Source organism: Doryrhamphus excisus, chromosome 4 (genome assembly GCF_030265055.1).
Source record: "Doryrhamphus excisus isolate RoL2022-K1 chromosome 4, RoL_Dexc_1.0, whole genome shotgun sequence".
NCBI classification, from domain to species: domain Eukaryota; kingdom Metazoa; phylum Chordata; class Actinopteri; order Syngnathiformes; family Syngnathidae; genus Doryrhamphus; species Doryrhamphus excisus.
This window is the reverse complement of record NC_080469.1, coordinates 6,124,416-6,149,407: the sequence shown is the minus strand read 5'-3', so window position 1 is coordinate 6,149,407 and position 24,992 is coordinate 6,124,416. Positions and strand designations below refer to the sequence as shown.

The window sequence follows — 24,992 nt, the reverse complement described above, 5'->3', positions numbered from 1 at the left end:
TATACTTTCGGTATGCTACAATATTGCGGCCATCTGTCCACTACTGTGAAAAACCAAATCACGCAAATGAATTAAGATCTTGCCATCATTCCAGGAGGATTAACGAAAGTCTGCTGAACATAGATGTAAAGAGGGTGTTCATACCATAACTAAGACTGGGAGGCAGATCTTACCTTTATGTTTTTCTACCTACTATCAGCATTTGGGACCAAATATGAGGCGAAAGAAAAGGGGAAAAATACAATATAGTTGTAGTTTATTTGTGCAGTGTGGGGGGAAAGTTAGACGGATTCAAGGATCGTTGACCAAAGTGGGACAGGTTTCTGCAACTTTTTGCTGTGCACTTGATTTTTGGTAAGAGGCTCAAATCAGGCTTTCGGTGTCACCTGTTGTTTGGTTTATTTTTAAAATGTGAAAAATAAAAGACTGAAGGAACTGATATAGTATTATAGTTTGGACAACAATCATCTAAACTTGTCATTTTTATTTGGGAGAACTACCCCATGTCTGCTTATAACAAGTTTGTATTGTGTCACGGGTATTGCTCAATGGTATTGTTCAATTGTTTTTCACAAAATAAGATTGGGACATTGAAACTGTTTGCTGTCAGTTATTTTAAAAAATGGTAGAGACTTGAGTTGGGCGATATGGACCTTAACATATGTATGTGTATCACAATATTTTTGGGAAGTATCACTATATGACGATATAAAGCGATTTTAGAATTTAAAAATAGAGTCTTAACCTTAAGCCATATAATGAAATACACTTGCCTCAAAATGTAAAGCACATGTATTTATTGGTAAGAAACACGCTAACTTTTTTAATGGGATGTCAGCCTCTGCACACATTGTTGCTAAATCTTCAACCAACTGTAATACCTGTGCTTGTCATTAAGGTCATCCATGCAATTCCAACTGCATATGGAACATACTATCTTGTTTTGTGTACGCAGACATGAGGCAAACGGCATTCTTAATTTGAAGGACTGAGTGTGTTCCGTGCTATTTACATCTAAGTCGAGATGCGTTCAAAATAAACACTCTTCTTGTGTTTTTTTTTTCACTCAGAATCTGCACATCTTCATCTGACATTGTGATTTATTTATTTAAATGACATTGTCATTTATACCGGTATAAGTAATTTTCATATCATTGGAAGAATCTATACCGGTGTATATAAAAAAATATCACCCAACCCTAGTATAGACCAAAATCAGAATTGGCAGGTCAGGCTTTTTAAAGATAAGTGATCGGCCAGAAAATTGTAGTTGCTTGTAATCTAGTTATTTTTTGGTTCTGGTGCCAATATGGTACAGAGCTTTGACTAAAAGTAGATTTCAGATGGCTTGTGTCTGTTGTTCACATTCACTCCGAAAAAGTTCCACACTGACGGAATGTTTCTGATTCAAATATCGGACGGTGGTCCGACGGCTCATTGATGATGTGTAAATTGGACTTTATCTTTACCCAGCTTGCTTTGTTTGTCACTACAGCCTCTCAAGGTGACCTGATATTTTTGTACAGTACTGTGAGTAGACACTGTTGTTGAAGGAAGCGCCTTTCTTTCCTTGGAACCCTGAAAGCAGCAGTCCCTGTGTTCTCTGCTAGAATTTCCTCAGCCATTCCACAATTCATTCATTCAAGTGGGGGTGGGGGTGGGTGCAATGAGGTATTGACTTGCACTACTGAAGGCTAAAGCCCTCTCTACTTTGCAGTGCTGTCCAAGGAGTGCCTAAGTAAAGTGCGCTAGAGTGAGAGAGCGAGGTGACAGAGTTCATCCACACTGTTGGCTTTGAGCCAGCAATGTGCCTGTGGGTGTTTGTAGCAGTGCCAGTGCATGTGTTTAGCCTCTCGTCTGGAAGGCCCCATTCGCCTCAGAGTTTATGTCAGAGCTCTTTTATTGCGTTGGCCCCCTTGCCTTGATTCAAGTTTTTTGTCCTCCAGACTCGGTTTTTGTCCTTCTCTGGGGAATGTCTGAGGAATGGGCATGCATCAAACAGTGGTGGGTTAATCTCACCCTCTTTTTTTTTTTGTCTTGCTCCTGTTGTTGCTTTCTGTCTAATATATTAGCATGCTCTATTAACATCATGTGTTTCTCCTCATGTGCTATTTCAACAACAGCCAGGTTATTCCAGGTTTTTACCACATCCCATTATTCTATTACATCAGCTTATCCCAGATATCAGTATACAGTAGTTTCTTTACAACATTTAAAGCCACAGTTGAGTTGACTGCACAAGCACAGTCTTAACCAAAGACCTTGAGTATTTTCCAATCTCATGGCACCAAGCCTGTGTTTGTAGAGCCTTTCTTTCATCCAAAAATATTAACAAAAATACATTTTAAAGACTGTAACTATAGTTTAAAGGGGACCTATTATGCTTTTCCCCACTTTTACTTCTATAAATGTAGTTAGAATGTTGCATTCTTGTGTTAAACGATGCCAAAGTTTCAGATAATGTGGTTTGCTCATTTGGAAGTGAACCCTAGAAGAATTTTGGGATGACTAAAAAAATGCTCAGTTTCAGAAGGCGTGGTAAAACTGCCTCTTTGTTGCATCACAGAGGACAAACTTCCTTATATGGGCGTGGCCCAAGTTCTGCTGCCTCCTGCCCTCCCCCAAGCACTGCTCCGCTGCTCTGCTCGTAATCAGGAAAAAGCTGAAAAAAACAAACAAATGTCTACAGATACTTTACATAATGACGTCATTGTCTAATTGTCATAATATCTGATTAGCCAACTCGGAAATATTTTGACAGGCCAAATGTTTAATGGGTGGATAAAACAAATTTTTGTATTTTTTTTTATTATTGTAGACCACCCAGGGTTTCTCCCAGGATTTTTTTTGAAGCTGTGGTAGCAGGCTGCATGAGAGGGCTGCTGCGTGCCGGTGACGGGATAAAGGTTGCTGTATAAAGACGGCATCAACCATGTTTACAGTCTGTTGTCATGCAGAACGTGAGATGGAAGCGCTAACTGGGCTAACCCGGATATAGAGAGACTGCTGGGAGTGTAGCATGATTGCAATGAAGATTGAACAGTATACATATTTAACTTTTTCTATATTTATTTGAAAAAGAGAATATACTATTTTTCTATAAGATTGTTTAAATTTTAACGAAACTTGGCTGTTGTCCTTATTTCACACACAACTTGCATGAAGTCAGCGGGCATCCTGAAAAGCTCTGTGACATTAACAAGTGCAAAGGTGTAAAGGTACGGCCAAAACAGCCAGCTTTTAATCAAAAATGTTCTTGTGTAAGGAGTCAGATTGGTAGGCAGAGTGGATGGTTTTACTGTTGGAGAGCATGTGGGGTTTCTGGCACCATAAGGAGTAGATTTTATTGATTGTTGTGGATGACTGCTCATGCTATTAGGCATTCTACTCCTCAAGTCGTGTATTACTTTCATATTAAATTGTGTGTCAGCTGCAGTTACACCAGCCTTTTTTTATTTATGAAAAGGATTGATTTTCTGCTATCTTTGGTACATTGAGCTCTATTATTTGATGATACTAAATTACTTTCTTTCCCTCCTATAGTTTGCTGGCAAAAACAAACGACCAATAATGCAACGCATCTGCTCCGGGACCACACACACTTCCTATCTGTAGAGGAAGAGGCTGTGCCAGGATGTCCTCTCATCCCCAGTCTATGCCACCGGGCCGGAGGACTGTGGACACGCGGCACCTGCCAAACCCGGCTGCCTTACCATTGCAGCTCCAGCGGGCACACACGGTAAGCATCCTACCACACAATGCATTTAGTGGTTTCTCATACAGAGCTTCAATAAAATTGCTATTGGTTATTGTACTTTTAATACTGCCTTCTTGGTTGACATTTAGCAAAAGGCATTACCCTGATATGTTAACTTTACAAAAGTTCCAAATCACAATGTTGTGCACATAACTTGGTTTCCTCATTAGTTGTTTGATGTTCGTGTTGTGATTGTGCAGTGGACTGTTTCCACCCACACCTCCTAATTATCAAGATTATGTCTTCTGTATTAGAGGCATGTCTTTTTAAAGAGGTTCACTGGACTGAAAGTTTTATCGTCATTGGACTTATATCTTGATATTGTGTTTGCTCGCAAGGTGTCGGCTGTATCACACATACATTGTTACATACAGTATATGAACTGTGTGTTCACAGACAAAATCTTTGTTTTTCAGAAGGAAGTAGTAGTAAAGTATGTTATTGCTGTCGCCATGTTTATGTGAACAAAATTAAGAAGTAATAACTGGATATTACACCAAATTGTGTTAGTCTCATTGCGTTATTATCCAGTTATTTTCTAACCAATCAGCATATTACAATAGATTCAAACATTTGTTGGAAATCTCCTATATAAAATATACAACATAAGGTGGCAAGGAATACTTCAATACTGAATAAATAAAAATTTGTTGTCCAAAAATCACTCCATACTCTTCATTGTGCTCTGGTTGCACCATATCGAAATTATTGTGTAGCGATATGGGGTAATAACTATAAAAGCAATCTTCAACTCTCTAAATGTACTGCAAAAACGATCAATGAGGATAATCCGCAATGACGTGTGCAGATAATTTATTTCTAAAATCACAAATATTTGCTGATTAGTACATTTTGAAAAGGCTAAAATAATGCATAAAAGTAACAATGACCTATTAACTACAAATGTAACAGTACTTTTCTTCAAGAAAAACTAAACTTGAAACACTTGTATGCAAGAACAACGCTAATAACCCACAGCATTTCAGTATGTGGAATCAAATTATGGAAGGGATTAACAGGCCTGTACACTGCGACTAATTCACTCACACATGTGCAGAGAAATTAGACTGCGAGTGAAAAAAATAAGAGCGTGAGTACATTTTTCTACTTTTTCATTGGCATTTTGCTCCTGAAATAAGTCCATGCAAAGTGAACAAAACTAGAGTAACATTTTCACACATCTGATTATAAATCTACAAGTCAAATCGTACAAATTTTCTTTGCTCACATCGGCAACACCCGCGTTGACTCTCCACGATGTTTGAGCTTGTACGGCTTGTGCAGCTACACTCTCTGACTTAGAGCTAACTGACTATGTCATCAGTTGGATACCGCAGTGATGCAGGAAAGATTGCTATTCTCTGTGATTTAAGTGAATAAATGATGTGTGATAGATGTGAAAGGATGGGGGGTAGGATTAAATAAGATCTGCTTCCTCTTACCCCTTTTGGACATGTGGAAATGTGAACTTAATTATGTATTCCTTTGTAACATGATGCATGTGGAAATCAAATTAAACCATTACCATTACAATAAAGTAACCCCTATTCTTAACATTACGGCATATTTTTGACTTTGAATCAGTGTCGCGTTCGTAATTATCAATTTTGAAGTTCACATTGTGTGGCAACGCAGATGTCGGCTCATTTGTACATAGCGTTCCGCGGTTCAATTTTAGTTACATTGTGTGCGGACTATGCTGGTTACCATAGTGACACATACATGTTTTGTTGGAGTTTGGTCAAAGTACCAAATGTTTTGGATGCAGCAAAATTGCGGAAATTGACACCAAATTGTGTTTTATACACCACAGACTCGATATAATATTCAAGACTGTTTCCCATGTTTATTGTGTTTTCAAGTGTTGGCAGTATATTTTAGTGGGTGGTAGCTACAACTGACTGCAGTCTGTGCAGAATCCCCCTCGAAAGGACGGCACCCTCTCTTGACTGACTCTACTCATACACCTTATGATTTATTAAACATTTGTTGCATTTGCTTTTCTAGGAAGTGGGAATGGTGGACTACCACTCTCATCATGCCAGAGACTACAGCTCCCATTTGGCTCAGCCTCATCGCCGCCGTCCCTCCTTGCTTTCCGAATTCCAGCCTGGAAGTGAGAGGTATGGTTCATCCTTCCTAAATTCATCTTCTGTAAATGGCAAGCACACTAATACACTGAAGATCTTCACCCTGGCTGGAGTTTTCTAAAAGCTCTGTTTTCAAAAGCAAAAAACTCTGTATGCAGAGGCCAATTAAAATATTAAAATATCCATATTTGTGTGGACAGGAACCAAAATGAGGACACTCTCTACGACAGGTTAATCTTTTGAATAAATTCACACTGTCAATTAACACTGGCAATAATACAATTAAGAAAGCTTTGCATTTCTATGTGGCACAAACATCTGTATAAGAACAAAGTGCAAAGTATGAAACTTATCTTGCACTTAGGGGTGAAGGCGATGTGTGTTTGTGTGTGTGTGTGGGGGGGCAAAAATCAAGTTCTTTACCAAATATACACACATTTCTGGGGTTACAAATGCTGAATCATGATTGTGCAGAGATCTACTGTATACTGCATCTTTGTGGCCATATTTGGCTGGTTTGTTGTTGGACTAAATACAAGGTGAATTTATGTTGTGCTAATACTCCAAATTCACTATAATAACAGGTCAGAAAACCACAGCAGTGTAATCATTGGTGAGCCACTGTGCTTAATGTTTGTTTACTCCAGGCAAAAGCTTGTCACTGTGCCCCTTCCCATCTGTCGGGCTACACGTGAAAGTGACAGAATACTTGTAAAACGACCTGGAAAAATGTTAGATCTTAAATGGGCTCAGGGTTTTATCCTGATGATTCCGATACTATCATTTGAGGGAGATTTTTCAGTTTATTTATTAATTTGCGGGGTTGGGACAATTACTAGGGGTACCAAAAATTCCCATTATTTCATGGGAAGAATTTGTGCCTGCATGCTGCTATTTTTCTCCAGCAGCACAGGTGCTCCTAAATGGGAAAAAATGGAGGAGCAAAGTGACATTTCTTAAATAACACAATTGTATTACTAAATACAAATAGGGCTGGGAGATCTTTTTTATATACCAGTATACCGATATAGATTCTTGCAATGATGACTTATACTGGTATAAATGATAAGTACACAAGCCGAGTGTATGACAGTGCGCCGCGGCGGATCCATAATGGAATGGCTTTATTGTCATTATACAAGATGTACAACAAGATTGGACAGCTTCTCCTTTTAGTGCAGTAGTCAAGTTAAAAAAAAGTATACAAAAGTAAGACAATTTAACAAGATATATACAAGATATCAAAAATATACACATAGTATTGCACAGGAGCATATGCAGGAGCAGACATATTGCAGATATATTAACTTCAGTGCAATGATAAATGGGTCATAGTGCAAATAATGACTGGTGTATACAGATGAGTAAAGTCACATATGAGTGTATTGTATTGGGTTGTTAAATAAATAAATATGTTTGAGGTAGTAACAGAGGCAGTGAAATATTGCACATTTGCATTACGCTAATGACCGGGCACGTTGTATGTCTGAGTTAAGGGTGGTAATGGTAATAATATGACTAGCTACACATACAGTCACATCACATGGCTGAAATCACATCATATACATCTACAGTACATTACTAATGCTGTGTCTGGCCGTACAGTCAGCAAGTGTATTTTGTACATTTTGCTGGTGTCAGTTATGGGCAAAATGTAAATTTTTACCCCTGTGAGTCTACATGTTCGTTTTTCTTTTTTTCAGGTTTTATATATTTTTTGTAAAATGTGCCGTTCTTGAGCCCAGGAAAATGCGGTCCACAAATGGCCTTCACTCTGCACGTCCCTGGTTCTCATATTTCACAGTGGCCGTCTCTCTGTGGGAGGAATCGGCCTGACCTGCATTTTATTGTCAATCAATTTTAATGTAGCAATGTCCAGCTGTAGGCGTGAAGCATACATGCAAAGGCATAATATACATAAATGTTTTATGGTCTGGGTTTATTTGGTGTAATATTTGTATTCCTCTCCATTAAGTGTCTCTTTCTCTTTGCACCGTCTCAGTTTCATTCATCCTGATTGTAGCCTTTTCTGGAAGCAGGCTCTGTGCCAACTGCAGTTGTGGAGCTGTTCCTCTTTGGAGTAGTAAAGACATTGGCAGGCACACAAACATTGTCGTGCTTTCACAGTAATGGGCTGATATCAGCACACAATCTCTATTCTTGCCATGATGGGAACTGAGCCAGCGCAAATCTAATGTAACTTGTTGGGTGTTGGTGTTTATGTTGTTTTGCCCTCGCTCCTCCCCCACCCTTACACACAACTCATTCTGTCATCCTCCAGACAAATCCTCCCCAGGGATCAGATTATTCTGCACGCTCACGAGAGGGAGAAAGAAAAGAGGGACACAGAGATGGGCTGGGGGGAGGGGGCGTAGGCGCGGGTTTGATGTGATTATGTAAGTGCCAGCCATCTATGGAGATGAAAAAATAGGAGTGAATCAGGGCAAATGTGTTTTGGGGAGTTGCATTATACCATCTGCCGATTAATTTCAGGTGCCCATTTTCTAAAAACTGTAGTAGTCAGGCAAGATGAGCATAGATAACGTCCCGTAATTAGATTATATTATTTCCTCGACATATGTACCCACAGGATTTTCCACTAGGATTTTTTTTCCAACAACCAACAGAACATGAACCGAGAACAGTGCACTGTTAATTGAATGGCAAAATTGCGGAAAGTATTTTTGTTACCTGACCTGTTTAGTCAAATGGTACTAAGTGACTAGTACGAAATAGGGATGTCCTATCTGCTGTATTTTTGAAGATCGGATAATTCTGCCACAAGATCGCGCTGATCCGGTTGCCGTATCGTCTTCGTAACCAAGGGCTACACAACAACTTGCTTGGTGCGGCAATACGCCTCAAAGCTGGTTGCAAACTTTAACCCATATAATTGAATTAAAAGTAAACATGCCTATGGCACTGTGTAGTGGGTATCCAAAGCAAGCCAGTTGTTGAGGGTAGCTTAATTATAATTTGACAACATTAGATCCACTGTCAATACAAGCAGTTGATGTTTGCTAAATATAAGGATGAAGAGTCTTGAACCAGTCATGATGTGCTTTATATATCACTATATTGACAATTACTATGGTACCCATTATGTCATTGTATCACCTCGTACTTCAGTACGTGATAAAAAAATGTAAAATAAATAACTAACCTTAAACCATATTAGGAAAGCAGGAAGTGAACAAATTCTAACAGTACCAGATGGAGGGGTAGGATTTAATAAGCTTTGCTTCTTCCTACTCCTTTTGGACATGTGGAACTGTGAACTGATTATGTAATCTGATGCATGTTCAAATGAAATAAAACCATCACCATTACCATTACCATTACCACTGTCTGTAGTTACACACACACTTGTTTCTGTTCATGTAAGTCCCATTCCTGGAGAAACTCCTTGAACTCACTTCCCATGTATTCACCAAACAAAACAAAAAACAAAACCTTGTCTGGAGACAGGATGACTTCAAAGTCCAGTCGCTGGTTCTGTTGTGGACTGTGAGGATAATATATGGTTGAGTCACTCGGCTACTCCACGTCTGTACTACATCTGCTCTATCGAAACCAAACCACTTCCATATTACAGAGGTAGCTCCACGTTTACCAACAATTTCTTTGTCTCCTCCGCCTTCAGCCATGCTAATTTTTTTTGGGTTGTTTTGTTGTTTGCTCTGTTTTCTCCGCCTTCGCTGGACCATGCTGGCGCTACATGTGAAGCGTCAATGAACACGCCATCAACTCTGCGTCAGAAAATACTATTTCTCATTCAAGAAACAAAGTGAATGTCTATCAGCTCACACCTACGAGTGCCGTGCAAGTGCAAACAGGCAATTCCGATGTGCGTTTGTCAAAGTGAAGTGCAGTGAAACGTTTGGCAACTCTAAACGCATGATATTTTAAATCGTTTACAAAGTAATTGTGTTCAATATGTGCGTAAATAATAAGCTATGTATGTATCAATAGAGCATATATATCTATGCATTCAACAAATGGTTGTTAAGATTGTTTTTAAGTTGAAAAAAAAAACAACAAATTTTTAAGGTGTTGCTGCTTTTATTTTGTTGTGGCACCACAATCAATTACATTTAAGTGCCAGGACTGAATCATCTCTTCTGTTGCAATCTGTAGCCTTAGCAGATTCAGTTCTTGATTATAACACCCCACTAACACCTTACTAGACAGCGAGGATTCATGCTTCTTGGTATGTAGACAGAACCACACACCAGGCCACCATGGGCCTAGACCAGCAATTATGGTTGTTTCCCCCTCTGCTCTTCAGAAGCCACTTCCATTTGACATTGGCTGCAAAGTTACTGGCATTCTGGCCTCTAACTGTAGGGCAGACTTGAGATGATCATTCCATCAGAACAGAGACGTATTACTTGTGGGATATTCCAATTTCCCCAAATCTAAGTAGCTTGAAAGTTAATCTGCTTTAACTGGGATACTTTAGGTCCTGGTTGGATGTTTTTCCCTCCAATGTACCTTTTTGTATGAGATGAATACATTCAGACAACATGGGGCATTGCAGCCAGATCATGTTACAGTAATCCTGTTCACTGAAATTATTAGCATTCCAGGAGAGATCACGTTATCAGGGGTCCGTGTAGTTTTGTACATTGCTCCAAAAAATTGTATCATTTTTCACTGGGCTATTTTGTTATATGGCTTAGGTTCCCAAACGGTGCTCACCAAATATTATAGGAGGTAGATAAATTAAAATCAGCACGACGATATTAGGACTTAACACAGAGACTTATGTAATGTGCTCAAACAAGAGCTGGTATCCTGGTGCTGTGGCTAATTTGTGCATTGTCTGAGCTGTATGAGCCAGTAATGTGTTTCTTGACTGGGTGCAATGACAAATAATGTGTGGAGTTGTGGCCACCTATTTTGGTGGTACATAGTTGTGTGATGCAGATTGAGATTTATGTGTATGATTTGAGTGTATGTGTATTTTATATATTCTCCAGTCACCTTGCCCTGTTCACATATGTTAATGTTGTGCTTAGAGTTGAGCTTTAATATTGTTAATGTTTCTAGTTCTATGCTGAGTGCTCATGCATCAGTTTGGTGCATAATCTCATGCTATTTGAGCTCATATAGCCATTTAGGTCAGCGATAAGCCTCGTATTGACTTAATTTCCTCCCTGATTTCTTTCTTATTTGATTTCATAACGGTTTCTAATTATTATGTTTATGTTTAACATTAGTTGTATTGTCGCTGCCATGTTGTTGCAAACCACAACAAATGAGGATAAAGATCACAGTATACCTCACCACATAATGCGCATATGAGCCAACGAATTTTACACAGACCTAGCACATATCCTTGTGTATGTGTGTACATTCATTTAGGCACGATTAAGTAGCACATTCTCTTATGGTTAAAATAATAATATATATATTTTTTTGTTACAGAGGACAAGAGCAGCATATCCGCTATGAGCACATCTACCTACAAGACCCTGGCAGCCAATCAGAGATGGAGTTTGCAGAGATCAAACGACCTCGTTTGGAGATAGGTCCAGATTCTCTGATGAGACCCTCATCTCACCGGCCACAATTGCCTCTCGGAGGGCCTGAGGATCTTGCTAAGGTCAGTAGCCTCTATCACTCAAACAATTTTGACTTGATTTTCAAATTAACCTACCACTGGGCCTGTCCCAATAACAAATTTAGCTGGTCGCTAATTGTGCTATTTATTATAGACCAATATTCGATCATTTCAATTATTGTTCAAAGATCATTGTATAATGTCGTATTTGAGCCACTAGATGGTATTACACACACACACACACACAGCAACACAATAGGTGGATAAAAACAGACACTACACTACCAATGTATAATGCAGAATATTAACCAACTACTATGGGAGATCTAACCATGTGTTTTACAGCCTTTTTTATAATAACTGTACAGCAAAGCACTGTTTGTTTTATAAAAACAAACATGTCAATAAATCTTCCAAATACACACATGGTTGTGTAGTGGGTCATATTTACGCCATGTAAAATAATGGATATGACAGACTGCAAGACTTGCGTGAGTTTAGATGGTAGCCATCCACCCTGTGCTTGAATGCAACACTGTGCATCACTGCTTCTTGTGTATGACAAGCTGGACCACAACATGCACCTTTGTGCACTGTTTCATTTAATATTTACTCAGCCAATCAAAACCCTCAGTAAGTGTTGACTGTCGGGAGGAAGGCTGCGCTGCACAGCCACTAAACTATCGCCTTTGTGCCTTCATTCATATTCGCGTCTGCTTGGTAACTGCTTGCACTCGTGTGGCCCTGTTACTGGCACAAAGAGGCTTAATAGCTGAGAAGATCACTCGCTTTTGTGTTCATTTCATATGGAGCCAATTCACACATACACGTCCGGCATGAACCCTCTTGTCATCCAGCCGTAGCACAGAGAAAAACTGATACGCTTATATGTCCATTTATCAAGGGCTCATAATTACCATCTTTTTTATCGTTTGGTAAATCGATATATCCATTATCATCACAGGTCTACTTACCAACTCTTAAGTTTGCCACAATAGCCTGTTGCTACATCACCAAAAGCAAATGCATAACTTGGCCTCTGCTTATACCCAGGTGTATTAAAAAAAAAACCTGCAAGTAAACAGGTGATGTGAAGCACTGAAGAGTTGCTCTAACCCATTAATTCAGTTCCTCAAACAAGGTGGGATTCGTATGTTAGATTTCATCTTCATATTTTTTTCATTTTGTCATGTTGTCTTCATCAAAACAACAGATTGTAATCTCAGACATAGAGAAATCATAGAGACTCCACACTGACATGGACATACAGTATGTAAACTGTAGTAGGTTTAAAGACAAAGGGAGCCGTGAAACAATAATTAATAAATAAAGATGACCTAGATTTCACAAGGGTGAATATGTAACCGCAGATGAAAACATTGTACTTGCATTCCACTGTAGAATTATAATTTGGCAGTATTCCAGACACCGGATAGTTACCAGAAAAATGTATTCATGAGCTCTTTAGGGAAATGTTTAGCATTGCCAGTAATTGCTCTCAGAGCTATGCAGGCTGTAAACTCATTACATAAGTCTTGTCAAGTGCAATCACTTCATGAAGTGCACCAAATGATTGCGGGAGAAGTGCGGCACAAGGCAAGTGTGCAGAAAATAGAGGGTGAGATATGACACAGTGCGGGGTGTTGGAGTAGATGGGTACAGGGAAACGGGGAAAGGATAATTAAAAGAAAAAAGAAGACCCAGAAAGGCCCCAAAATTCTTATGAAAGACTACATTGTACTGTGAGTAGGGATGGGAATAGAAAAATTGATCAAAACAATTGAAACACTGGGAACCGGTTGGATATACTCTAAAACCACTTTCAAACCAATGCCAGGAATTTTGTGCCTTTGGATAGTCAGCAGATAACATTTACGTTTTGGGGGGTGCTCGAAACAACAAACCGATCCAGCTCTTTAATCCACCTGAAAGTCTGAATACAATGTACGTGCTTGAAGACAGAACAGAACACTGCCAGACTATGTTTGAACCTATGTGGTCCTTTCCCTAGAGTTTTGCTCTCCGCAGTTCCCATACCTGGATAACCACAGAATAAAGGACTGCCTTGCGGCTATATCCAAGTGCTTTTAATGTTCCCTTTGAATTTAAATTGTACAAACAATTTTTCTCCTGCTGCTTGTATTTTACACAAACTTACTGTGCCCACGATTGCGATTGGTACAGCCTTGTCACTGAATGACAGAACAACCAGTTCTTATTAATGATAACCACCTTTCATAATAGAAATACATAGGGCAAAAATAACATTTGTGTCTAAAAAGACCTGTCAATTAATTAATGCCATCGTTGCTCCTACAAATTATAAATGACAGCTGACACTTTACACAACAGAAATAAGCAACTCTAAATACAATTCTAAAATAATCTACAAAAATGCAGATGCACAAGTGATGGAACAATCAAACTGGTCAAAGCAGAAATGCTGTTTGCACAGGTCATTCGGGTTCAGGAGCGGGAATCACACCTTAGTTGGGTACGGTGCAAATGGCATTTTGTGACTGACTTTCTGACTTTTTAATAATTGTAACTAGATAAAATGGCAATGAATATGATCACTGTTACAAACTTCCTAACCCTGTCACTTTTTATAGGATCGTGGAAGTACCATGGGGAAGCTGGAGCCAATCTCCCCAGTGAGCCCGGTCCACATGGACCCTGATTTGGATCTGGTGCCAGCTCGCTTCTCCAAGGAAGAGCTGATCCAGAACATGGACCGCGTAGACAGGGAGATCACTATGGTGGAACAGCAGATCTGCAAGCTTCGCAAGAAACAGGTTTGCACATTTATTTATCGATCCAATGTCAGGTGTACATTGGTTTAAAGCCCAATCAAGTTGCTCCAATTTGACACTGCAAAATGTGTACGATATTAATGTTTGATTTTCCAATGTGACTTACGTAGTGTGGCTTTGAACTCCTCATGAACCTTTTCTCTGCGGCCAAGTTACTGTTTCTTGTAGATAATACTAATAATGCATTCCTCCAAGCAGCTGCAGTCTATTCTGCCTCTGCCTTCTCGTTTAATTTCAAAGAAAATTAGGTTAAAAATACTTGCAGTTATAAATAATGTTTACCCGAGGGAGGAGGATTATGGCTGAGGTTTTGGGACTGCTAAACCACTCCCTTCATCTCTGTCTTCCTTTGGGCAACCTTCCGTTTGGTAGAGCAGCATTAAGGTGGGCTCAGGCCCCCACGATGCATTAGTCCACTAGGCACAGGTGTCATTTTGTTTCCCTAATCCCCATGTTTAAATAGCAAATAAGCCTGTGTCCACCTGTGCGGTCATAGGTGTTTGGATCTTACACACAGGTGTGGTCAGCCTACTATTTAAAGAGCTTATTACTCAAGTCTTAACATTTGTTGATAGGTTTGTATTTAAGGTTTGTTGTACACACAGGGACAAGCTAGAGAACACATACGAGTATACTCAAACGATTCTTGCTAAAACCTTGTGGATAAAAATTCATTTAATAAATAAATTTGAATGTGTTCAGTTTATTTTGTGTTATATTCTGACAGTTAACTATGATGTCTAAATTATGTGTCATTTGAGAGATGCAACTTGCATCTTTATTATCCGATTAATATAATTATTACAAATATTATAAAATAATAAAGCTATAAACAAACGACTCATGTTTTGAGCCATAAGTATAATGTTTGTATTCATGCTGACAAGAGAGCAACATCTGAACAGTTGTTTATTTCTATGAAACAACAGAAACACAGGAACAAATATTTTGATGACTAAAAAAATAGTACATCGATTCACAGATTCACAAAGTAAATAAAATAATAGAATAATTTACAGATGTGTGCCATGTGTAAACTATAGACTTGTGTGCACGTGTGTGTGTGTGCGCAAACTATTTATAGATGGACAACAACGGCGTCACGAACGTCACCCCTATCCTTTGCGATTGTGGAAGATCCACAGCCTGACGAACTCAGTACGAGTGTTAGCTGCCTATATTTTTGTCTCTGCTGAATTCGTCGGCATTTCCCTCTGTCAGCGCGCAATTCATCAACTTCTGCCTTCTTCATATCCAAGCTGTTGCCGACGATACGAAGGAAAATAGATCTGTAGTCCCCTGCTGAGACAGAAATACATTGCCTACAAGTCTGAAATTCACACGCAAAATGCATAAGGCTTTCATCTGTAGCTCCCTTGGAAAAAAAGGACGTTGATCGACGTCTCGATAACAGAAGGTCCCGATAACAGCGTAATGCATTTAATGGAAATGTACGAAATCACCTGTGGCGATTTCCTATCCATGAGTCACATCTGGGCTTTCATGTTGTTAGCAAATATAGCTTATGGTAATGGTTTAATGCCTGATGGTGGCGTCTTTAGGAATTGTAAACAAATGTGGCTCAGTTTTGATATTACTATTTGAAATGCTGAAAATAGTTACAGATAAATGCATACTGTAAATGAGAAAAATCATCATTATGACCCAAAGTTTGTGATATTATGACGTCACGAGGCTCGGAAGTGGTCAGATTCCTGTCTCCATGAAGATAATTTCATCTCTAAAACGAGGGGCGCTGCAAAAAAAAGTTTGGGAACCACTACCCTTGGGAGTTCATTGATATTACACTTAGCCTTGCTCCTGCTGGAGAACTTAGGAGGAAGCATTCATGTAATAAACACTAATCTACCAAGTGAAATATGTTTCCTCTAAAATACATATTCCCCATTTTTAAGTGCTAACTAAGTCATTCTGGTGTGTGTGTGTGTGTTACAGCAACAGCTGGAGGAGGAGGCTGCAAAACCTCACGAGCCAGAGCGGCCCATTTCCCCACCACCCAGCGAGGCCAAGCACCGCAGCTTGGTGCAGATCATCTATGATGAGAACAGGGTCAGTGGAATACACACCAGAGATTCAATTTTTCCACCTAAACTCGCATTACTTCACACCAAAAGGGAGAAATTGGGCTCCATTATTCAGTGTGTGTGATTATGTACAACAACGTGTTTGTCTTTGGACGTATGCATGCACATCTGCATGCATCTGATGAATTGATACTGATGACTGATATAAACTTTTTGACAATGTTGATGCATGTTTTCTGGCCTTTACAGGTCAGGTGTTTTTGTTTGTTTGTTTTGTTTTGTTTTTGCACAGCTTGGTTTTGCACCCTATGCGAGTATTTTTTTCTCCCTTTTTTCATATGAACGATCAATTGGTTAAATTTTGTAGATAATCAAGCATTTATTTACATATAGATGGATGGATAGATGGATAGATAATATAATAGGAGTCTCCGAAGTGGTTACAAAAGTCACAGCCCCTTAGCGGCCACACTTCCTGAAATCATTGCACTTATGAGTAGAAGCAGCTACAGGATATTACAGATTGCTTAAGACTTATCTGAAAAGCTGGAGTTGCAACAGTGACTCATAGCTTACTCCATTATATACAGTATGCTGGCCTTTGTAACACTTTCCACTTCCCCTTTATCCTGCCAGGATGTATTCTGGCCTCCCGTCTTTCTCTCCCAAACTCCCTTTAGTTCCTCCTTAATCTCTGAATTATATTAGCCATTTTTCAACTAGTATAGTATTTGTGTATTTATAGGTTTACTTAAAGGGAAACTGCACAAATTTTTGTGCTCCATTTTTTTTAAATTTTACCATCATCCACAATCCTTACGTGAAACATGAACACACATTTATTTCTCTTTTCTGTGCGTTCTAATGAGAGAAAACGAGTTTGTATGAGCCAGCTAACAATGCCCATCATGGGAGGTACCTATTTCGACTATGAAACCTCTAACAACGTTTAATCGTTTGATATACATGCTGTGATCGTGCCTTGACAAGTTCATTCATGATAACAGTATCTTGCTGTATTCTGATGTTCATGTTTCACATAAGGTTTGCAAATGATCAAAAAGGTGCAGTTTTCCTTGAAAAATTTTAACACTACACAGGGCATGTTTACATTGGTCCATTAGAAATTTCTGACATTTTGAGTTGTAGTCATAGTGGGATTCCTTTCGATAATGTCATTGGACACTTGAAACTATCTTGAAAATAGGAAGTAAAGAGTAGACTTTCAGATTTTATTCCAAAAATAATATAGTATACAGTTATTATGGATAATATTGCAAATTTTAGGGTCCCCAAACATTTTTTTTCCATATTTGTGTGGTTTATGTAATTCAGTGAAATCTTCAAGATTCAGCACTCTTATATGCACATTATCAGTGAACTTAAAAACACACAGAAAATGAACACCTTCTCTGTCTCCTTTCTTCTGCACTGTACTCTCTGTGCCAGGCAGGTGTTGTCCATATGATGCGAGGCTTTCAAACGTACTGTGTAACTCAGAGTGTTGGGCTTTCAGACAACAATGTAGTCATGCTGTTTTTAATTATTTTGCAAGTACCCCTTATGACAGTTTGCTGACCCCTGCGGGTCTTGGACTTGCAACTTGGAAAAAATTTAGTTTTTTCTTTAATCTTTTGTTTTTATCGTTAGTGCTGCCAGTTTCCTGTAACAGTGTGACAATAAAGTTGTATTCTTTTACACCCTTTAACAACCCACCCCCACCTGCTGCCTTTGCTTTCTCCACTTTTTTTCAACTCCCACTAGTTCTCTCTGCCTGCTTATCCTCTCTTACCTGTCTCTCTGTTCAGGGGATGTGAGTGGTTTTTTTTTCCCCTGTCAGAGGAGTGATGGGCTGAGGCAAGGAACTGTGTCTCGGCTTGAGCTAAAAGCTCTAATAATAGTCAATGTATCCATCTCCCTATCGTTACATCCAGTCACCCAGCCGGCTGTAGTGTAGTCTAAGCGCTCAACTGAGTGTGCTCACTGTGTTGTCATGGTGATGACAGAGGTGCAGGCAGCCGGCTAATCTAGTACTTCTGTTTGTGTTCTGGTCCAGAAAAAGGCAGAAGAAGCTCACAGGATACTGGAAGGACTTGGACCCAGGGTAGAACTGGTGAGTTGCGTTTGACATTAAATAGCTTTTTATACATATTTAGTTCATTGGTCAATTTGGGTTTTATTTTCCATTTTGCATGAGTAACGGAGAATGATGATAATAGCTGAACTGAACCATGACTTCCCGGCATAAGCTTCGAGCAGTTGTAAAATGGCTATATTGAAGTACAAGGCTATTACACCTCCGCAGATGATCGTTTATATGGCACATTTTAAAAATAGAACAACTCTCATTTCTCACTCTGATTCAGTGGTATCACTCTGAACATTATTTCCCAACACATATACTTTATCGTGCATCTATCATCAACTGTTTATTCAATGATACAACCATCTATCTATTCTGGTCGAGCACACATGGTGACTTTAATCATTTGGTTCCGTCTGGTGTAATAACAATGAACTAGGTTACTTCTACCAGCAATATGTAATCTTTATAGCATTGTGCTGTTGAAAGAACTGTTGGCAAATGAATGAAATCTCACATATACAGTACATCTATGACAAGGTAGCAGATTGAGCCTGATACTCTGTGGTTTACATGCAGCTACGGAACTGAGCATATGGTGTGATTGTTCTCTCTCTTGTTTCAGCCACTATACAATCAGCCTTCTGATACCAAGCAGTACCATGAGAACATCAAAATGTAAGTTCATATCCTGACACACTTTTTTTTTTCGTGACAAAAGTATGATATTATTGATGTAAAAACATAGTATTTTATTGATGGCAAGAGCTCTGTTGAATTTTGACTGGCCAAGACCTTTTCGTTTTTTTAATGTTTATTTTTATGTGATGTTCTGCACATATTTACAACAAGCCATTCCTACTTAGCAATTGAGTCATAATCATGGTTTGGTCATACCAACAGACATAGATTAAAAATTCACTTTTGAGTTAAATCTAAGTGCTTCAAGCAGCATTATTAATAACCCAAAATCCAGTGACCTCAATCACAAAATAATTAAGTGTTTTCTCTTAAACAGAGAAGCCTAATGTGAGCTACGAAAATCTGGGTGCTTTTTTTCTTTCTCACTACAAAGTAGCTACTTGGTTTCCCACAGCTGTACTCACTTTTCACGGGTTTTCCACAAACAAATCCACGTACCCGTTACTTTGTCCAGTATGAGGTGAAGGATCGAGCCAGTATGGATGAAGTAAACCACTGCTGGTCGCTCAGTGGTTAAACAGATAAGTTATTAGAAGAAGAGTTTTTTTTTTAATCATAGGCAAATAGAAATGACAATATAAACACACATTGCTGCTGTTCTGCTGGTGCAGAATTGCTATGTTTGCTTTGCTATGTTTGCTTTCTGCTGGAGTGAATCAGGCAGTTGCATTTCATTTGTTGACATGCTATTGTGATGCTCTGTGACTTCAACTTCTAATTTGCAAGTCAATGTTTGGAGTTATACAATTCAAAGAAATTTTCTGAAAATGTCCGTCTCTCACTGATGCTTCTATGCAGCTATCCTACAAGTGACCTTACAACGGTGAATGGGGCCAAATACAGCTAGAGAATGTGTTGTGGGAAATGTGATCAAACACATTTGTGTCTGTGCCATAACAACCTTCCCTAATAATATACCTTCCCCAATGGTTGCCACAGGGCTCCAATCTATTTGTGGCTACCGTGGGTTGGGGGTTGGATTATCTTATTAAAGTACATTAATACAAAACCACTAGTGCTGAGTTACTACTGTTGTTTTCATAGGATTACACCCTTTCATGTTGTCAAGGACATTGTAACAATCTGGCAGTTGTGTGTAGTGTTTGAGTCATGACTGTGTGTATTTGAATGTGGGAGTAGGTCAGAAGTAGTGGGAAGGGATTAATATCAGAAGAGCATGATTGAGCTTGAGAAATGGTGGCTCCATGAGGTCCTCCCAAATCTTGGCTGGCTGTGCTGTAATTTTTGGTATGTGACTTGGACTTTATTTAACTGTTATTTGCATTGTGTTGTTGAAATTATAGTTACAATGTTGGCAGGATTGACACTCATTTCTAGGGATATCTAGGGATGACGGATATCGGGCTGGTATCAGCAAAAAAAAAAATCGAATTATATTATTATATTATATATTTATCGGCCTCCATCTCAAATCTCTGATATTTGCATTCCAATATAAGCAATTGATTCCAGACTACACCGCGGTTTGGCTGTCTAGCACCAACCAGATAGAGCTCACTTGATCACAAACAGTGTTTGCTCGCATACTAACAAATTAGCAAGGAGCATCAGTGATGTCAGCCGTGTGGCAGTAAAGACGTTGCAGCTGAGTGCAAACCTTGTCATGCACAAGTTTACTGTGGTGGCACAGAACTGGGGAATTGTAATACAACCAACTTCATCAAGCACATGAAGTGGCATCTCACGGGAATTTCCCACAGGATGGCAAAACATCATTAACTATAACAGAAAAGCGTGAGCATCTGTCAGTCTTGAGTAATCCCAGGTTTAAACACTTCACTGAGTACCTCGAACCTTGCTATATTATGCTAAGCTGCTAGTACATTATGGATAAAACTTTATACCTCAGATACGTGAAGAAGTAACTTTGTGAGTTTTTCTCATACATGCTATTGTGAACCATTTTTTTTGTGAGTAATATCACTTGATCAAGCCTTTCCTAACATTCCACTCTACAAAGTAAATAATAATAGTATGCATGATTTGTGTTGATTTCGGATCAATATCGGCCGATATCGGTAGGGGAAGTGGAAAAAGTTGGAAAAATATTTTACAGGGCACACCTAGTCTTTTCAATTTGTATGGTTGTGAAATAAGAGATTGCTGCCATCTGCTGGCTACTATCTGTAAGAATATACAAGATTATTGACTGACAGAGTAACAGTTGCACCAATCAAATATCCTCTCATAGACTCAGAAGATGGTTTATCATTGATTCAACAATCATATGCCAACAGTGGCGCCTATACCTGATCTGCCTTAGATGACTAAAGCAGCTAAATATCACATTTATATATACCTCTTTTATCAGCCTTTTTATTATTGCCAATTTCCCTCTGAGTAATTATGTAAATATTCTCTATCGTAGTGATTCCTGAACATTTTACCGTTGCATGCCCCTTCAGACATTTGACCATTTGATTCAATGTACCCCTACTCCTGCACACTTTTGTCTTATTTAACTTGAAATATCAGTAAGGATTGGAACACCAATATATTGAAATATTGGAGATTAAACACTCTCAATTTACAAAATACTCATCAAATGTACATCATTATTCGTATGATGCACACAAAGCAATAACCAACTTTATGCGCTGTCTCCTTTTTGCTACGTTCTCCTTGCACTGTGAGGCGTTCAGGTGCACTCATAATTGTAAGTGTTAGGCGCTAATTGTTTTTCATTTTTATTCACATACAACCTGTGACAATTGGTATACCCCACTTTGGTAACCTAGAGTATATGATATCAAACTTCATAAGTATCGGCCCGTATTTTTATGCTCTTATGTTGGAGTTGGAGGACGACCAATGTAACAAATTTATTTGCCTGTAAAGTAAATGTAATGTATGTCACTATATTTATAGAAATCCACAGCATCTAGCTCAATTGTCGTAGTGTTTATCTTTGATGCGGCAATGGTTTGGCTCAGATTGTGTGTGTGTGTGTGTGTGTGTGTGTGGGTGTCTGGGACTGTTTGTCAGTGTTTATGTATGCTCGGGGTTAGGACTGTTTGGATTTCACTTGGGTTTATATTGCAGATAACGTGTTGGGGAATGGAGGGAAGATTATCCAGTGTGTTTATTCCTTCAGCCAATAAATCTTATCACGTCGTCTTGCAGGTGTGATATAAAACTCACACCACTAGTATTCCTTGTAGTCTTTTCTCCTTGCATGTGACCCTGGCGCTCAGTTGAAGTGACTAATGCAGAATAAGATTACATTAATCAGAAGAGAATGTGACCTTACAACTGACAGATTAAGTGTCAGGAATAAAACTCTGTCTTGCAGCAAAGAAAGAGACAAACTGAGCGACTGCCTAAGGAGATTACTGGCCCTGACCTTTATTTGAACAACTGTAGCTGGCCGCTTCCAACCTTTATACGTTTGCTCCCCATACTGCCCTATACACATGAAATACACAGTGTATTGACTACACTGAAGATGCATAGAGATTAAAAAAATTCCTTTATACATCACTGGGTGTTGGGATCAGCCATTTTAGTTGAATATATCATATAGCAGATAAACACAGTGATAGATGAGAAGTTAAATGAAGTTTATAGGATTTACAGAAAGTGTGCAATAATTATTTAAACAAAAGTAGGCAGGTGCCTAAATTTGAGCAACCCAACAGAAAAATAACATCAATATTTAGTAGTTCTTGACCTGCCACTCTGAGCCTTAACTAGAACTGTGCCTGTGGTTTTCCATTTCCTAACTATGTTCCTCAGAGTGGAACCTGACAGCTGAAATCTCTGATCGAGAACCAGACCTCTATCCTGCACCTAAACCATGATGTTGAACAATCTTTGACAATTGTTGTGATGCTACCATGGTGCTGCTCTTCAGAGGAGATGCAAAGAGGAGAAGGACACACAATTGGCCACCTTAAATACCCTTTCTCATGATTGGCTTCACATGTGTATGTAGGTCAAGGGTCAGTGAACTTACCAAACAAATTTCGTGTTCCAATAATTAGTGCTAAAAGTATTCAAATCAATAAAACAAGGGTGCCCAAATTTAGGCCTACTTTTGTTCAAATAATTATTGCACACTTTCTGTAAATCCTCTAAATTTAATTTCAGTCCTCATGTATCACTGTGTTCATCTGCTGTATGATATGTTTAACTGACAATGTGATTGTGATTTATAAAGGAAAATCTTAAATTATCAAACGTTTTCATACCACTGTGTATATTCAGTCACTGTTTACATGCACTGAAAAATCAAGTGAAAAATGTGTGAAAACCTATAATTATATATTTTTTCTTCTAAGCTGTCGAACCAACCAGTAATGCCTGTTTGTTTGTTTTGCAACCTTCTTAGAAACCAGGCGATGAGGAAAAAACTCATCTTATACTTCAAGAGAAGAAACCATGCTCGTAAGCAGTGGGTAAGTGTAGAGAACTCAATATTTTTGAATGTCTGCTGGGACTCACCCAGTGATGGATAGCTAGTGTGGAACTGGGTCAGCAGTTCCTTAAAGTGGTGAGCGGCCATTTTAAGGTGGACATAGATAAGTTTGGTTCAAGGTATGATCTATTTCACTGCACTTACATTATCCTGAGGGATAATTGCTTCTTTAAAAAAACGTTTAAAATAAAACCCTGGATACCTTCAACCTAGATGTGTTTTTTAATGGTACTTTATGTCACAAACTAAAATAGAGAATTGCTCTTTCTCAGACCCATGCTGGCATTAAACTGAGCCAGTGATCAATGGAATATGCTATGTTGTTTGAACAGAGGCAGAGTTTTTACATTTTTTAGGAAAAACAGCTTTTTCAAAATAAAATGTAAAATCTGCCAGTTAACAGAATTAGCTTACCTGCTGAAAATTATTCATACTCTTGTTAATATTTGAGATTTGTTTTATTTTTGGGATGAAATTAATGCATTTTGTCAAGCTTATTTATATGTGACCAACAATTGAAAGAATAGCAACAATACACAATTTAATAAATTCTTAATATCAGGGGTATTTTATTCATGGATTTGTCAATTTATTAATAACCTAGGTCCCAATTTCTTTCTTTAATAGTAGTATAGCCTTTGTTTATGACCGCTTCATACGACCGCTATATGACCGCTATACGTGGCCACAAGCCAAGGCTTTGGCCCATTCTTCCTTGGCAAAAGCCTCAAGCTGGGTCAGGTTGGTTTCCGAGCCATCACCCTGCCGTCAAGTCTCTCCACAAGGTCTAGATTGAATTCAGGTCAGGAGTCTGACTTGGCCATTCTCGGACGTTGACATCATCGTCCTTGAACCATTTCTTTACAACCTTGGTGGTATCATTGTCTTACTGGTACCTCCAGTTGTGGCTGAGTAGATTCCTTCACATTTTCGTCAAGGATCACTTGATCACAGGCAAGGACCCTATCCATCCCGACTTCACCATCGAGCGAGTCTTGCACAGAGGAGGTCTTGATGGTTGTGGGCACCACTGCTCAAGAAGAAACATCTGCTAGAGGTCATCTGAAGCAAGATCCCAGCTTTTGGTCAACCATCCGTCTGATGAGACAGAGTTGGAGTTATTTGGCCATAAGGATGTTAAATATGTCTGGAGGAACAAAGAAGAAGCATGCAATTTGAAGAATACAGTGCCCACATGTGGCATGCGGCACAGGGAACCTCAGTAGATTCCAAGTAACCATGAAAAAGGAGGATTACATCAGGATCCTTGATGGGCTCCAGGTCGGCCACAACTGGAAGTATCTGCAAGACAATGATCCAAAGCATACCACCAATGTAGTGAAGAAATGATTCATGGACAATGATGTCAACATCCTAGAATGCCCATAAGAGAAGAGATGGGGAACTTGGATCTTGGCATTGAACTGCTTTGTAGTTTTTTTTTTATTTAGTGCAGATCAGTATTCTGAAAAACGATCCTTTCCATGTTGCATTTTAG

The 24,992-nt window shown here is 38.9% G+C and overlaps 1 protein-coding gene across 5 annotated transcripts in view; it reads left to right on the top strand.

Moving 5' to 3' along the window:
* Window positions 1-24,992, top strand: part of ncor2 (nuclear receptor corepressor 2) — a 102,328-nt gene that overhangs the window by 39,758 nt on the left and 37,578 nt on the right. For all 5 annotated transcript variants that reach the window (XM_058071588.1, XM_058071591.1, XM_058071590.1 and 2 more), the window contains 8 exons: window positions 3,544-3,739; window positions 5,765-5,880; window positions 11,278-11,455; window positions 14,026-14,208; window positions 16,183-16,296; window positions 18,328-18,384; window positions 18,980-19,032; window positions 23,408-23,474. In XM_058071588.1, the coding sequence (XP_057927571.1) occupies window positions 3,635-3,739; window positions 5,765-5,880; window positions 11,278-11,455; window positions 14,026-14,208; window positions 16,183-16,296; window positions 18,328-18,384; window positions 18,980-19,032; window positions 23,408-23,474 (873 nt within the window). In that variant the 5' untranslated portion in view covers window positions 3,544-3,634. The remainder of the gene's footprint in view (window positions 1-3,543; window positions 3,740-5,764; window positions 5,881-11,277; window positions 11,456-14,025; window positions 14,209-16,182; window positions 16,297-18,327; window positions 18,385-18,979; window positions 19,033-23,407; window positions 23,475-24,992) is intronic.